General features: G+C 40.2%; 1 protein-coding gene across 2 annotated transcripts in view; it reads left to right on the top strand.

The window, feature by feature from the left end:
• Window positions 1-14,120, top strand: part of LOC309561984 (putative endonuclease 4) — an 89,304-nt gene that overhangs the window by 60,193 nt on the left and 14,991 nt on the right. For both annotated transcript variants that reach the window (XM_082266080.1, XM_082266081.1), the window contains one exon: window positions 9,772-9,901. In XM_082266080.1, coding sequence (XP_082122206.1) covers window positions 9,772-9,901 — 130 coding nt within the window. The remainder of the gene's footprint in view (window positions 1-9,771; window positions 9,902-14,120) is intronic.

Here is a 14,120-nt window from a genome sequence, read left to right on the forward strand (position 1 = left end):
AAAAAAAAAAAAAATCTATCCAAATTCCTGTTTTACTTACTTGAAGCAGCAGTCATGTGAAAGTCCTGGCCTGATCCTTCTCTCTGTTTACTGGGAAAAAGGTGTTTGGAATAAAGACTGAGGGTCAATAATACATAATGTATGATTTAAAGTGATTCTAAAGGAAAGTTTGTTACTGTATTTTCTGGCGTATAAGACTACTTTTGAACCTCAAAACAATCCTCCAAAAATGGGGAGTCGTCTTATACGCCGAGTTTAATATCTCCAAGATACTCTAAGTATAAGTATTACCGGTAGATGTAATCTCTCAAGACGAAGGCTGTGTGGGAATCCTGTACCGGAATACCGTATGTACCGTAGCTTCGGCTACATACAGTATACCGCACTGAGCCAATCACGGAGAGCGATATATTCTATTATTGAATGCAAAGCTTGCTCGGATTGGCGGAGTAACATCAGCTCGTCTCTCTGACTCCACCAATCCGAGCAGGCTTTGCATTAAATAATAGAATACATCTCTCTCCGTGATTGGCTCAGCGCGGTATACTGTATGTAGCCGAAGCTACGGTACATACGGTATACCGGTACAGGATTGCGGCACAGCCAGCGTCTTGAGATTACATCTACCGGTAATACTTATACTTAGGGTACCTTGGAGATATTATGAGAGATTACATGTATTACAGTGCTTGGGGTTGTCAGGTTTATTGGGGGATTAAGTAATAAAAAAAAATGGATTTGAAAAGCCATGTATATTCCATCTTATGCATATAAGATTTTGAACAGTGCAGCTTCCATCTTGTTTGGAGGTGAATGAAAGTTCATATGTACTTGTTAAACAAAATTTCTCTTACAATAGGGTCTTATAATTTCAGCAGATATTTCTGTTTTCTTTTGGTATAAATAAGTGGTACATGGACATCTCATCAGATAAGAGTCAATTAGTGAGACACCATACTAGTCGCTGATGGCTAGTCTAGCTTGTATTCTTATCTGTATGTAACAATGAACAATGAGTTCAGTATATTTAATAGGTTCATTTAAAATATGTTTTAGAAAGCATATTCATGTGTAAGATGTATATTAACAATAATACATTGTATTTTTTTTAATTATTAATATAGAAGTATGAACTTGGAACTTATATAATGTTAGATATATAAATATATATATATACACATAAGTATACTTTTCCATTAAGTGTAAGGACATATGTATCCTGTAACTAATTACTGCATTTTAAGGTATGTGGTAGGAGTTTTTATATAAGAATTACTTTGGACTGGGCTAGGTAATATAAATCCTACAAGCCAGACGCTTTTCTTGACAGTATAAGACACAGACAAGTGATTTAAATCATTGAACCAGTCTTAGGTCATAGGTCATCTTTAATAGTGGGCTATTGTGTATGTTATGACGTGTTTTATACTGAATCTAATAAGTAATACAACACTGTCCCTAGTGGTTGTTTAATTTTAATTTCCAATAATTGATTATAGTAATTAGTTGCTTTTAGTGACGTGGAAATTATATGGTAATGAGATCCCCGCCCACACTTCAGGGGGGCTTAAAGCTCTTGTCAGCTAGGGGGGGCTTAAAGCTCTTGTCAGCTAGGGGCAGAGGGCTGAGAGCTGAGGAGTGGAAAGATTGTGAGGAAGTTCTGAAACTCATGGGTGACAATTGATCCTGTAACCAAGGCAACGTGACTTCTCAGACAATAAGATTTGGCTGGTAAAGTATGTTCCTAGTCTTCCTATAGATATTTGATCTGCCTTATTTGGATGCACCTAACTGATCCATCACCTAATCTGTTAGCATCAAGATTTGAAGTTAAATCATTCTAACTGCGGTATGATTGGTTTAATTCTTTTTATCTTGGGATTTAAAGCTGATTCTGGCTTTTAGTAAAATGGTTCAATTATGATGTATTTTTTATGGTAGTTTAACTAAATAGAAACATATTTTATCAAAACAATCTGGACTTTTTTAGGCGTGGTCCGACAATGTTGATCCATGCAACTGTATTTAAAACCTAGAAATTGAATATCTGTTGGATGAGAGAAGTCACATGTCAAATCTGTCATATTGGTTGCCATCTTTTATGTAGACTGTCAATCATCTTTAAAAGTCTTTGGTTATGATCATTTTATTATTCTGAGATAATCTTCTTTGATTTTATTCTCATATTACCTTTGTGATACATTTTATTGCATTTTATTGAAACTTTGTGTTTATCACCAATTATATTTTTGACATTTTATTTTGCACTGAAGTATTTAATAAATATATATATTTTTACACAGAATTGTATCCTCTATCTTCAGTTTAGTGTCACTTTAAAATGATCTTGCATTTTTATGATTTATGGAAATAAGTGTAGATTCTCCTAACTTACAGATCTTTGCTTATTTGCATAAATAGACACTGCTATATCAGAGCAGTATAAACATTCTGACAGGGTACCTAGGAGATCTATGAGAAATCTGATGTTTTTCAATGGTGTTGCCACCAGGGAGGTAGTCTTATACGGCAAGTATAGCCCAAAACCTATGTTTTAACTTGAAAATTCGTCTTATACGCGGGAAAATACGGTATTTAAAAAAAACACCATGGAGAGAGGTTGGAACATCTGCCAGTTTTTATCGCTGTCTATGCCCCTATTGGGGATATTCACTGATATCACACAAGAAATGTGCAGTGCTGTTATAAAAAGACTAAAACATACATTCATAAATGATATGTTAAACTGATACAATAACACATGTGATAAAAAAAAATGTATGTGATAAGTCTTCCAGAAAATATGTGCAAATAAATGATGTGCTTAAACACAACACAGTGTACTTAAGAGTCCACACAAAAGCTTTTGGTAACAAGTATCCACATGACCAGACGTTTGTGCACCTCTTAGATATTTCTCACTTATGAAAAAAAAAAAAAAACTTTCTAAAATGTAGCAGCTAACACTATACCTTAATCAAACTGGAAAAGTGCAGTGCCATGTTATATAAAATGAAGACATTAATTCATAAGTGATCTTTTAAACTGATATAACATTTGATAAAAAGCGCACGTAATTAGTGTTCCAAAAAGTATGTGCGAATAAATGATGTACCTAAACACAGATACAATACATAAGTCTATACAAAAACAATCGGCAACAAGTATCCACGTAATCAGACGTCTGCGCACCTCTTGGGTATTAACGATCATCCACAGCAAGCTATGGCGATGCACCAATCCACACAGTGTGCAAATAGGCGTACCGGAAAGCTATGACCACCTTACACAGATAGGTCGCTTGTGTAAAATGACAGCTTGCTCCAGGGAAAAGGATTAGACCAATCCTCCTTTCTACCTAGACCTCCCAGAATGGATGGAATCTACTCAGAGAATGGATATCTCCACCTTCTCAGCACACTGATCCATGTCATATGTGAAGGTACAAAGGGCATTCCCATAGTGTTAAACCGATTAAAACCATCTTTTTATTTTATAAAAATTACACAGAATAGAAGAATCAAACAGCGCTTTTTCAATAAAAAAAATGATTTCAACTTCCAAGATGGCTGCCAGGCAGCCTGCATGTGCAGTAACGTATTCCCTAGAACTTCCCAACCAGTTAAGTCAGAAACAACATCATCAGGTCTTCATTCACTGTCATTTTTATTGATATCATCGCAAGTGAAAGTAAATGCCGAATTTCGGGTTGTCTCCACAACTGGTACTGATACTGAGTGCTTGCAAGAGTACTCGTGCAACTGCTCCCGAAACCGATACATTTGCAGTGTGATTTGAGCCCATATAAAATGAATGGGCTCAAATCGCACTGCAAAGAATCGCATGCGATTTGAACAGTAATGCAGTTTGATTCCTGTCCAAATCGCTTCTCACCGCTCCTGTGTGATTCCAGTATAGAAAGACAGGGAAGTACAACAATGGGCACACAAACAGTTTGTTTCGTTATCACAACTTACATGGTAAAAGTACATAGTATATCTTGCATGTCAAATCAAAACCACAGCCGCTTGTGGTGTTCACAGGGCTGGAGTATCGGTGACCACAGTTCGGACGGCACTGGCACAGACTCCAGTTGCTCACCTCCCACTATGCAGCCATGTCGGTTTCCTCTCCTGGCTCACCCACTTGTTAATATGATCCAAATCTGCAGCTCCTGCCACCCCCTGCTCTGCGGATAGGATGACATTGTTGGCAGGGCAGCAGACCCTGGAGAAGACACATGGGCTGAATCCTGCCTCTGCCCTGCCGAAGGTATAAGGACCGAGAGGAAAAGGGAGCACTGTGATTAGAGAGGAAAGAGGGTGAGGGGGCATGACTGCAAGGGGCACTCTGATGGGGGCTGTGATTACTAGGGGCACTGCAATGTAAAGGGAACTGCACTGTAAAGGGGTACTGTAATCATTTCATCTACTACATCATTACATTATATGGCAGTGCGGATTACTGACTCCATGAATATCCTGTCATCAGCCGCCCTTTTAATCTCCCCCCCCCCCCCCCCCCCCCCCCCCCCCACTGCTCAGTCTAAAATGCCTGGGCCTGTTTTTTGTCCCAGTCCGGGCCTGCTTATAAACCTCACAGTAATTATGGAATTAGTAATCTATTTGAGTGCTTGGTGAACTGAGCTCCATATACAAACAGCAATAGTAATGGGCTCCCCCCTAATGTGGGAGTTGGAACTCTCTCCATAATACCACACAGAAAAAGCAAAAGCATAATAATTTTTAATGAAAGTGCCCTTAAACTGTCACACTAACTCTGATGTATTGATTTTGAAATTTTTCTTTCATTGCAGGTAATCTTTTTATATGAGAACTCATGTGTTCACAAATATGCGAAACCTCCAATTAACTCAGTCAAGTATTAGTTAAAATAGCCCCTCAATATGTCCTAGTATAGTGTCTGGCAGGAGTATTGCTAAGAAAACAAACTGACCAAGCAGAATAACATTTTTTGGTAGATAAGAGCAATCGCAGGTATATTTTAAATGCTGTTTTCCTAACCTTAACAGAAGCATATATTTTATCCGGTCTATTTTTTCACATCAGAGATTCACTACTTTTGGACCCCTCACTCACCATTCCTGACATTGCAGTTGCTGTGTGTTTGAGGACCATGCTGCCCACCTGGATTGTCACGATTTCCAGGTGCACCCAACTCCTCATGGCTGCGTCTGCTAAAATTTACCAGTAGGGGGCATTCAGAGCATATGCATACATTTTGCAGACTGCATTGACTAGAATTTTCATAATGCACATATCTTTTAGAACAGGATGCTGGGATGCAAAGATGGGAAGATATTTTGCTGTTGGAAGCAATATATCAGTTTGTACAATGTTCACATAATGCAGACTAAACTGCTGATTTAAATGCACTAGTGGAAGAAACAGATCATTGGTCATTCCTATCAAACCCTTTTTCACACTTGAAGAGACAGAATAAATAAACCGAATTGCTGAGTAGAAGTGTTTAGCAAAGCAATTGCTTCTGGTTATAGTGCACGGTGCTAGTAGTGTGCATTTCCTGCTTACTTTTCATGCTTTTTTCCTGGTAATTTTTATTTCTTCCTTGTTTTTGAGGAACAGCGGAAGTCTTAAATCTTGAGGTTATACTGCCACCCACAGGAGGATTGGACACTGGCAAATAAAACAAACTATTGGTCAGCCTCCCTACTGACAGAACGGGGATCTGCCTTGTTTTAATAGACAGACCGCCATTCTGCTTCTCTTCCGAGCGATCACCAGGTGGCACAGACATTGAGTCCACTGGACCCGCTGATTGGCTCCTGCTATGTCTAATCACAGCAGGTTGCTGGTGGCGCACTTGCATGCCACAGACCCCCAGAAGTACAGAATCATGAACGGGTACGTGATTTTGCACAGAGGAGCCGCCACCCCACAGTAAATGTACGTGGGGCGGTCAGCAAGAGGTTAAAAGCACACCTACCCTGCTATGCTCAAGCAAAAAGGCAAATGTATGCATAGGTCCCGCAGGCATATGTAAATGACAATTGCACCACGTTTTAGGTAGAGCTGCACGATTCTAGATAAAATGAGAATCACAATTTTTTTTGCTTAGAATAAAGATCACGATTCTTGGCGTAACATCATCTTTCACATTATACAAAAAAAATTGGGCTAACTTTACTGTTTAGTTGTTTGTTTTTTTTTTTTTTTCATTGAAGGGTACTTTTTTCCAAAAAATTGCGTTTCAAAGACTGCTGCACAAATACTTGTGACACAAAATATTGCAACAGCCACCATTTTATTCTCTGCTAAAAAAAATGTATATACTGTAAAGGGGTTCTAATAAATTTAAGTAATTTTCTAGCAAAAAATACTGATTTTAACTTTTAATCAACAAGTGTCAGAAAAAGGCTTAGTCTTTAAGTGGTTAAACTGACCTCATTTATAGAGTTCATCCGTTTGATCTAAAAGAACCAAATGATACAATGTTTCTATTTATCTCTCAGCACTGAGCAATGTTGATAAACATTTGCCAGCTAATATATATATATATATATATATATATATATATATATATATATATATATATATTTTATGGCAACCGCTCTGCACTGAATCTAGGAAATGCTGGATTAAAATCATGAGGTGGGGGTTGAATCGAGATTACGATTTTTTTTCTTAACGATTAATCGTGCAGCTCTAGTGTGAGGTATCACCATGTCAGAGCAAGAGCAATAATTCTAGCATGAGACCTCCTGTGTAACTCTAAACTGGTAAACTGTATAGGCTTTGAAAGCGTTGCCTATGGGAACGTTTAGGTACCGTGGTTTGTTGCTGTTCCATGGGTGTATGCTATTTTACAGCATGACATGCTAGGTATCTATTTACTCTGCGAAGCATCATTTTTTATATTTTACCCAAAATGTGGGTATTATATAAATGACAACTTGTTCCAGGGAAAAGGATCAGGATTAGACCAATCCTCCTTCCTCCCCAGACCTCCCAGAATGGATGGAATCTACTCAGAGAATAGATATCTCCACCATCTCAGCAAAGTGATCCATGTCATATGAGAAGGTACAAAGGGCATTCCCATAGTGTTAAACTGATTAAAACCATCTTTTTATTAAAAAAAAATTATACAGAATGGAAGCATCAAACAGTGCTGTTTCAATATAAAAATGATTTCCCAACTTCCAAGATGGCTGCCAGACAACCTGCATGTGCAGTGACGTATTCCCCAGAACTTCCCAACCAGTTTCGTCAGAAATAACATCATCAGGGGTTCATTCACTGTCATTTTTACTGATATCGCAAGTGAAAGAAAATTCCAAATTTCAGGTTGTCTCAACAACTGGTACTTATACTGAGTGCTTGCAAGAGTACTCGTGCAACTGCTCCTGAAACCGATACATTTGCAGTGTGATTTGAGCCCATATAAAATGAATGGGCTCAAATCGCGCTGCAAAGAATCGCATGTGATTTGAACAGTAATGCCGTTTGATTCCTTTCCAAATCGCTTCTCACCGCTCCTGTGTGATTCCAGTATAGAAAGACAGGGAAGTACAACAATGGGCACACAAACAGTTTGGTACGTTATCACAACTCACATGGTAAAAGTACATAATATATCTTGCATGTCAAATCAAAACCACGGCCACTTGTGGTGTTCACAGGGCTGGAGTATCGGTGACCACAGTTCGGACGGTACTGACACCTTCCACTACGCAGCCATGTCTGTGTTTCCTCTCCTGGCTCACCCACTTGTTAATATGATCCAAATGTTCAGCTCCTGCCATCCCCTGCTCTGCGGATAGGATGACATCGTCGGCAGGGCAGGAGACCCTGGAGAAGAGAGATGTAACTGACAGGCACTAACAGGCAGATCTTTGAGCTGCAGGCAATTCTCCGTTTTCTGTTCTTTTGGGCATGGTAATGGTTGTCTACCACTCAGTTGGACTGCTTTTGGACATTCAAAAGGTTGAAGACTTCCTGTATCCTTCAATGGATATAAAGAAACTATGATATTTGTACTCACCCTAAAAATATTTTTTGGAGTCTATTGATAGATGCAGGTCCCACCCATTTGTCATTCTCTCGGTGCTGCTTTTTTTTTTTTTTTACAAAACTGAGACATGCTGATAGTTGGGGGAGTTATCCTGGGCTGCCAATGTCCAACTCTCCTGTAGGTGGTATTGTAACCCAAAGATTTAAAGTGGTATTAAACTGCCAGAAAAATAAAAACCATTGGGCCCCCCTGCAGGTTTATGTCATAATGTACTAGTATGCACCGCATGTTTGCACATTATGACAGACTTGCCTGTACACAAAGCCCTCCAGCGTGGCCCTGTCACGACTCCTGGGCGCTACTTTTTTCACCCGGTTTTCCTTCTGGGTTCCCAGGTTTCATCTGTATGAGTGGCCAGGGCCACAATGACATCACTTCCGTGCATGCACGCGGGAGTCCTCCTCTCCGGCGCGGTATGACGTCACCTGCTGCATGCTGTGTTTGAATATCTCCTAAACAGTGCAAGTTTAGGAGATATTCACAGTACCTACAGTTAAGCCTTTTTATAGGGTTACCTGTTAGTACAAGTTCAAAAGTGGAGTTAAATTCCACTTTAAGGTTTCCTACGGGCTCCAAGAACATTTTATTTTTTTATGATGAATTCAAAAATCATATCTTCTTCCCCTAGTGGGTTTTTAACTGCATGGTGGATAGGGCCTGTAAGCCAAGTGTGAGGGATACGTTTCTGCTTCCAGCACATATAAACGGGGAAAGTGCTTTGTGACTTCTAAACTTTCCGGAAAGGGGTTATATTACTCCATATATAAACATTATTAACATTATTTGTTGGATCATGGAGATGCAAAAGTTCCAACTTCTAAACAGAAAACAGGCTGAAAAAAGTTTTGAACGTTCAAAGCTGCTTTCCAGCCTGCCACCTGCCCCAGGCCCCTTCCTTGCTGCAAACACCCTCCAACTAATTACTGATATAGACATATTAAAACACTAATTTTATGTCCCTTTTGCCCTGTGGTTACATGACTTTACAGTCCTAAAGCTGGCCATATATGGATTAAAAAAAAAAGAATATTTGTACGAAAATCTAATTTCGATCTAACATTTGATAGCCCAATCATTGTATTGGAAATTTGCAACATTTTTTCTGATAATTTTTAACATTAAACATACTTTTTTTTCAGATCAATTACAACCTCTTCTGCGTGTTTCATTTAGGCCCCTTTCACACTTATGCGACGCGATTTTACAGCGATTTTGACGCAATTTTGAAAGCAATGGCTATGGCTCAAAACGCAATCAAATCGTGGCAAAGTAGTGCAGAAACTACTTTGAAGTTGGTGCGACTTCAAAACGCACTGATATGAATGGGGCTCATTGAAAATAATGGAAAACGACTTGTCATGCGATTTTGCGGTCCAAAATCGCGTGACAAGTCGCACTAGTGTGAAAGGGGCCTTAAAAAAATTTTGTTCAAACAATTGACCTAAAGTTCGTTTGTTTTCAATCTTGAAACAAAACAAAACATTTTGCCAAGAGCTGTGCTTTGAGCAAAAATGGCTAAAAAAAACTTGGCTGGGTACTGTTTGTGTTGGCCAGTCAATGCAATGGCATTATATTTTGTAGAAAACTAAAAGCACTTCTGTGAAAGCAAGCATCTTTAGTGTCATCATGCCTGTAAATTGACATACACATATGCAGGGTTTGGATTATTGATCCATTATTGACCATTTCTGATCTAATTCTATAATCTCATAACAGGTAAGGTTGGCTGCCGACTTGATCGCCATGAAAATATTGGCCGAGGCCACATTGGTTTAAAGGGGTTCAGACAGGTCATGAATGAACCACGCTTTAATGAAATTCCTATGATCCTCGAGACACCATACATGTGAGTTAATATATATTTGAGTAACTATTTCTGTAGCTTTATTTAAAAGCCCTAACAAAAACATTTCTTTTTTAGTTTTAAATATAGTGGGGAAGGGTTAGATTTTATGCCACATTTTTATTGGGACTCTGTTGGTGAAAGTACTCCCCAACCCTTCTTCTTTTTTTTTTTTTTGTACTCCTGATATCCTATCCGGTTTACTAGGATTGAGAATCACAGACTGTAATAAAAGGCTGGAGTTTTTTTTTGGTGCAGCTGAGAGTTCATCTTGTTAATAAAATACTTTAGGGAGGGTGGCTATTTGAGTATGTTCTTTAAAAAGTGTAACTGTACTGAGCGGTGAGGAGCTGCATAGATATTCATATATACAGCAAGTGCATAAAAAAGTGGAAAAAAAATATAAACTAGGATTTAAAATGCATTGTAGCCATTGTGTAGACTTAGGTTAAAAAATGGAAATAGCAATGCACTCATATATAGACAATAAATGTTGAACACAAAAGTGCAAAAAATAGGGGATGAGCAAAAGTCCAAATAATGACATAGTGAAAGCAATCTGTCCGCCGTGTGTAGAAAGCTTCTTTTAGTGCTTAGACTCTGTTCTGCTATGCACTCACTAGAAATATAAAAACCAAGAGCAAAACAACATGCAACCAACTCCACCAGGTGTTATGAAAAGATCCAGTACAAGTGAGCCTCCATCCAAATATGCACCCACCAGAAATAAGTCATATTAGAGCTTCAATGTAATCTCTTTAGCAGGTACTCCTCCCCGCTTCCTCTTGTTTAACAGCATGGAATCCCCATCACAGGAGCTTGCACTTTTGTATTCAAAATGTATTTGGGATATTACATTTGTATTTTAACCACTTGCCTACCGGGCACTTTCACCCCCTTCCTATCCAGGCCAATTTTCAGCTTTCAGTGCTCTCACGCTTTGAATGACAATTGCGCGGTCATGCTACACTGTACCCATATGAAATTTTTATCATTTTTTTCACACAAATAGAGCTTTCTTTTGGTGGTATTTAATCATCTCTGGGTTTTTTATTTCTTACAAAAAAAAAGAAAAAAGACAGAAAATTTTGAAAAAAAAAAAAGTTTTTCTTATTTTCTGCGAGTAAATTTTGAAAATAAATACATTTTTCTCCTTCACTGATGTGCGCTGATGAGGCGGCACTGATGGGCTGCACTGATGGGCACTGATGAGGTGGCACTTATGGTCACTGATGAGGTGGCACTTATGGGCACTGATGAGGTGGCACTGATGAGGAGGTACTAATATGCCGCACTGATAGGCGGCACTGATAGGCGACACTGATGAGCACTGATAGGCGGCACTGATGAGCACTGATAGGTGGCACTGCTGGGCACTGAGAGGTGGCACTGCTGGGCACTGAGAGGCGGCACTGATGGGCACTGAGAGGCGCCACTGCTGGACACTGATGGGTGGCACTGATGGACACTGATGGGTGGCACTGATGTGCACTGAAGGGCAGCACCATCAGTGCCCACACTCAGTGCCCATAGTGCTGCCAGTCAGTGCTCATCAGTGCCTAGATGAGCAGGCACTGACTGGCAGCACTATGGGCACTGATTGTGAGCACTGATGGCGGGCACTGTGGGCACTGATGGTGGGCACTTAGTGTATTTTATTTACCTTGTGTAATCGGGGCACTGGTGATCAGTGCCCTGATTACATTCCTCTGTGTCCCCGAACGGCTGATCGGCTCTGCTCATTCCTCACACGCAGTCTCTGTGTGGAGAAGGAGAGCTGGCGATGAGAGATGATCTCATATGTTTACATATGAGATCATCTCTCATTGCATGGGCCGATCACGTGGTAAATGGCCACTGTGATTGGCCATTTACCACGATCTGTGATTGGCTGTGTCCAAGGGACACGGCAGACACAGATTTTCCCTGATGCGCGCTCGCGGGAGCGCGCAGGGAGCCGGTCTCTGGGAGGCCGTATAAAGACGGCCTCCCGGAAATTAGAGTCCGCGCTGTAGCCGTACTTCGGCTATAGCGCGGACTGGAAGAAGTTAAGAGCTGCACTTTCACTGACTGGATTTACAGTGGGTACGGAAAGTATTCAGACCCCCTTAAATTTTTCACTCTTTGTTATATTGCAGCCATTTGCTAAACTCATTTAAGTTCATTCTTCTTCCTCATGAATGTACACATAGCACCCCATACTGACAGAAAAACACAGAATTGTTGACATTGTTGCAGATTTATTAAAAAAAGAAAAACTGAAATATCACATGGTCCTAAGTTTTCAGACCCTTTGCTCAGTATTTAGTAGAAGCCCCTTTTGATCTAATACAGCCAGGAGTCTTTTTGGGAAAGATGCAACAAGTCTTTCACACCTGGATTTGGGGATCCTCTGCCATTCCTCCTTGCAGATCCTCTCCAGTTCTGTCAGGTTGGATGGTAAACGTTGGTGGACAGCCATTTTTAGGTCTCTCCAGAGAAGCTCAATTGGGTTTAAGTCAGGGCTCTGGCTGGGCCATTCAAGAACAGTCACGGAGTTGTTGTGAAGCCACTCCTTCGTTATTTTAGCTGTGTGCTTAGGGTCATTGTCTTGTTGGAAGGTAAACCTTTGGCCCAGTCTGAGGTCCAGAGCACTCTGGAGAAGGTTTTTGTCCAGGATATCCCTGTACTTGGCCGCATTCATCTTTCCCTCGATTGCAACCAGTCGTCCTGTCCCTGCAGCTGAAAAACACCCCCACAGCATGATGCTGCCACCACCATGCTTCACTGTTGGGACTGCATTGGACAGGTGATGAGCAGTGCCTGGTTTTCTCCACACATACCGCTTAGAATTAAGGCCAAAAAGTTCTATTTTGGTCTCATCAGACCAGAGAATCTTATTTCTCACCATCTTGGAGTCCTTCAGGTATTTTTTAGCAAACTCCATGCGGGCTTTCATGTGTCTTACACTGAGGAGAGGCTTCCGTCGGGCCACTCTGCCATAAAGCCCCGACTGGTGGAGGGCTGCAGTGATGGTTGACTTTCTACAACTTTCTCCCAACTCCTGACTGCATCTCTGGAGCTCAGCCACAGTGATCTTTGGGTTCTTCTTTACCTCTCTCACCAAGGCTCTTCTCCCCCGATAGCTCAGTTTGGCCAGACGGCCAGCTCTAGGAAGGGTTCTGGTCGTCCCAAACGTCTTCCATTTGAGGATTATGGAGGCCACTGTGCTCTTAGGAACCTTAAGTGCAGCAGAAATCTTTTTGTAACCTTGGCCAGATCTGTGCCTTGCCACAATTCTGTCTCTGAGCTCTTCAGGCAGTTCCTTTGACCTCATGATTCTCATTTGCTCTGACATGCATTGTGATCTGGAAGGTCTTATATAGACAGGTGTGTGGCTTTCCTAATCAAGTCCAATCAGTATAATCAAACACAGCTGGACTCAAATGAAGGTGTAGAACCATCTCAAGGATGATCAGAAGAAATGGAAAGCACCTGAGTTAAATATATGAGTGTCACAGCAAAGGGTCTGAATACTTAGGACCATGTGATATTTCAGTTTTTCTTTTTTAATAAATCTGCAACAATGTCAACAATTCTGTGTTTTTCTGTCAGTATGGTGGTGCTATGTGTACATTCATGAGGAAGAAGAATGAACTTAAATGATTTTAGCAAATGGCTGCAACATAACAAAGAGTGAAAAAATTTAAGGGGGTCTGAATACTTTCCGTACCCACTGTATTTACAAGGCTTGTACAGTCACCTTGTGTGCCAGCAGCTAAACTGTTCAGGGAGCTCACAATATTATTTATTTTTGGTATATTTACTTTATTTGACTTGAAGCTGCCTAGGATTTTATTATGGATATACTGTATATAGACACATATAAACAAAGTCATATAAAAACTGTGTATAGTGATTGTCTACCTCTAGGGACATAGGGGCAAAAGTAAAGCCATAACTGTTGTGTGTATCCTGTTAGTTTTAGGTGGTCAATTGCCACTTATCTTTACTATCTTTACTAGTTGCAATTTGCACTCACTTGCTTTTGTGCTTGAAAACTTTAGTCTACAAATATTCAGGGTGCTGGACTTGGCTACTGCCATTTTTCCAGATGACAGGATTTACAAAAAGTATTTGCCCCTTCTCCTGTGTTTCCGATTCAGATTTAGAGCGTACAGTGCCTCTGGGTCACCTAAACCCAAGGTGCATGAAGTAAAGTGTTACTAAACCCACAACGGTA

Source organism: Pelophylax lessonae (genome assembly GCF_965119305.1).
Source record: "Pelophylax lessonae genome assembly, chromosome: 8".
Taxonomy (NCBI): Eukaryota; Metazoa; Chordata; class Amphibia; order Anura; family Ranidae; genus Pelophylax; species Pelophylax lessonae.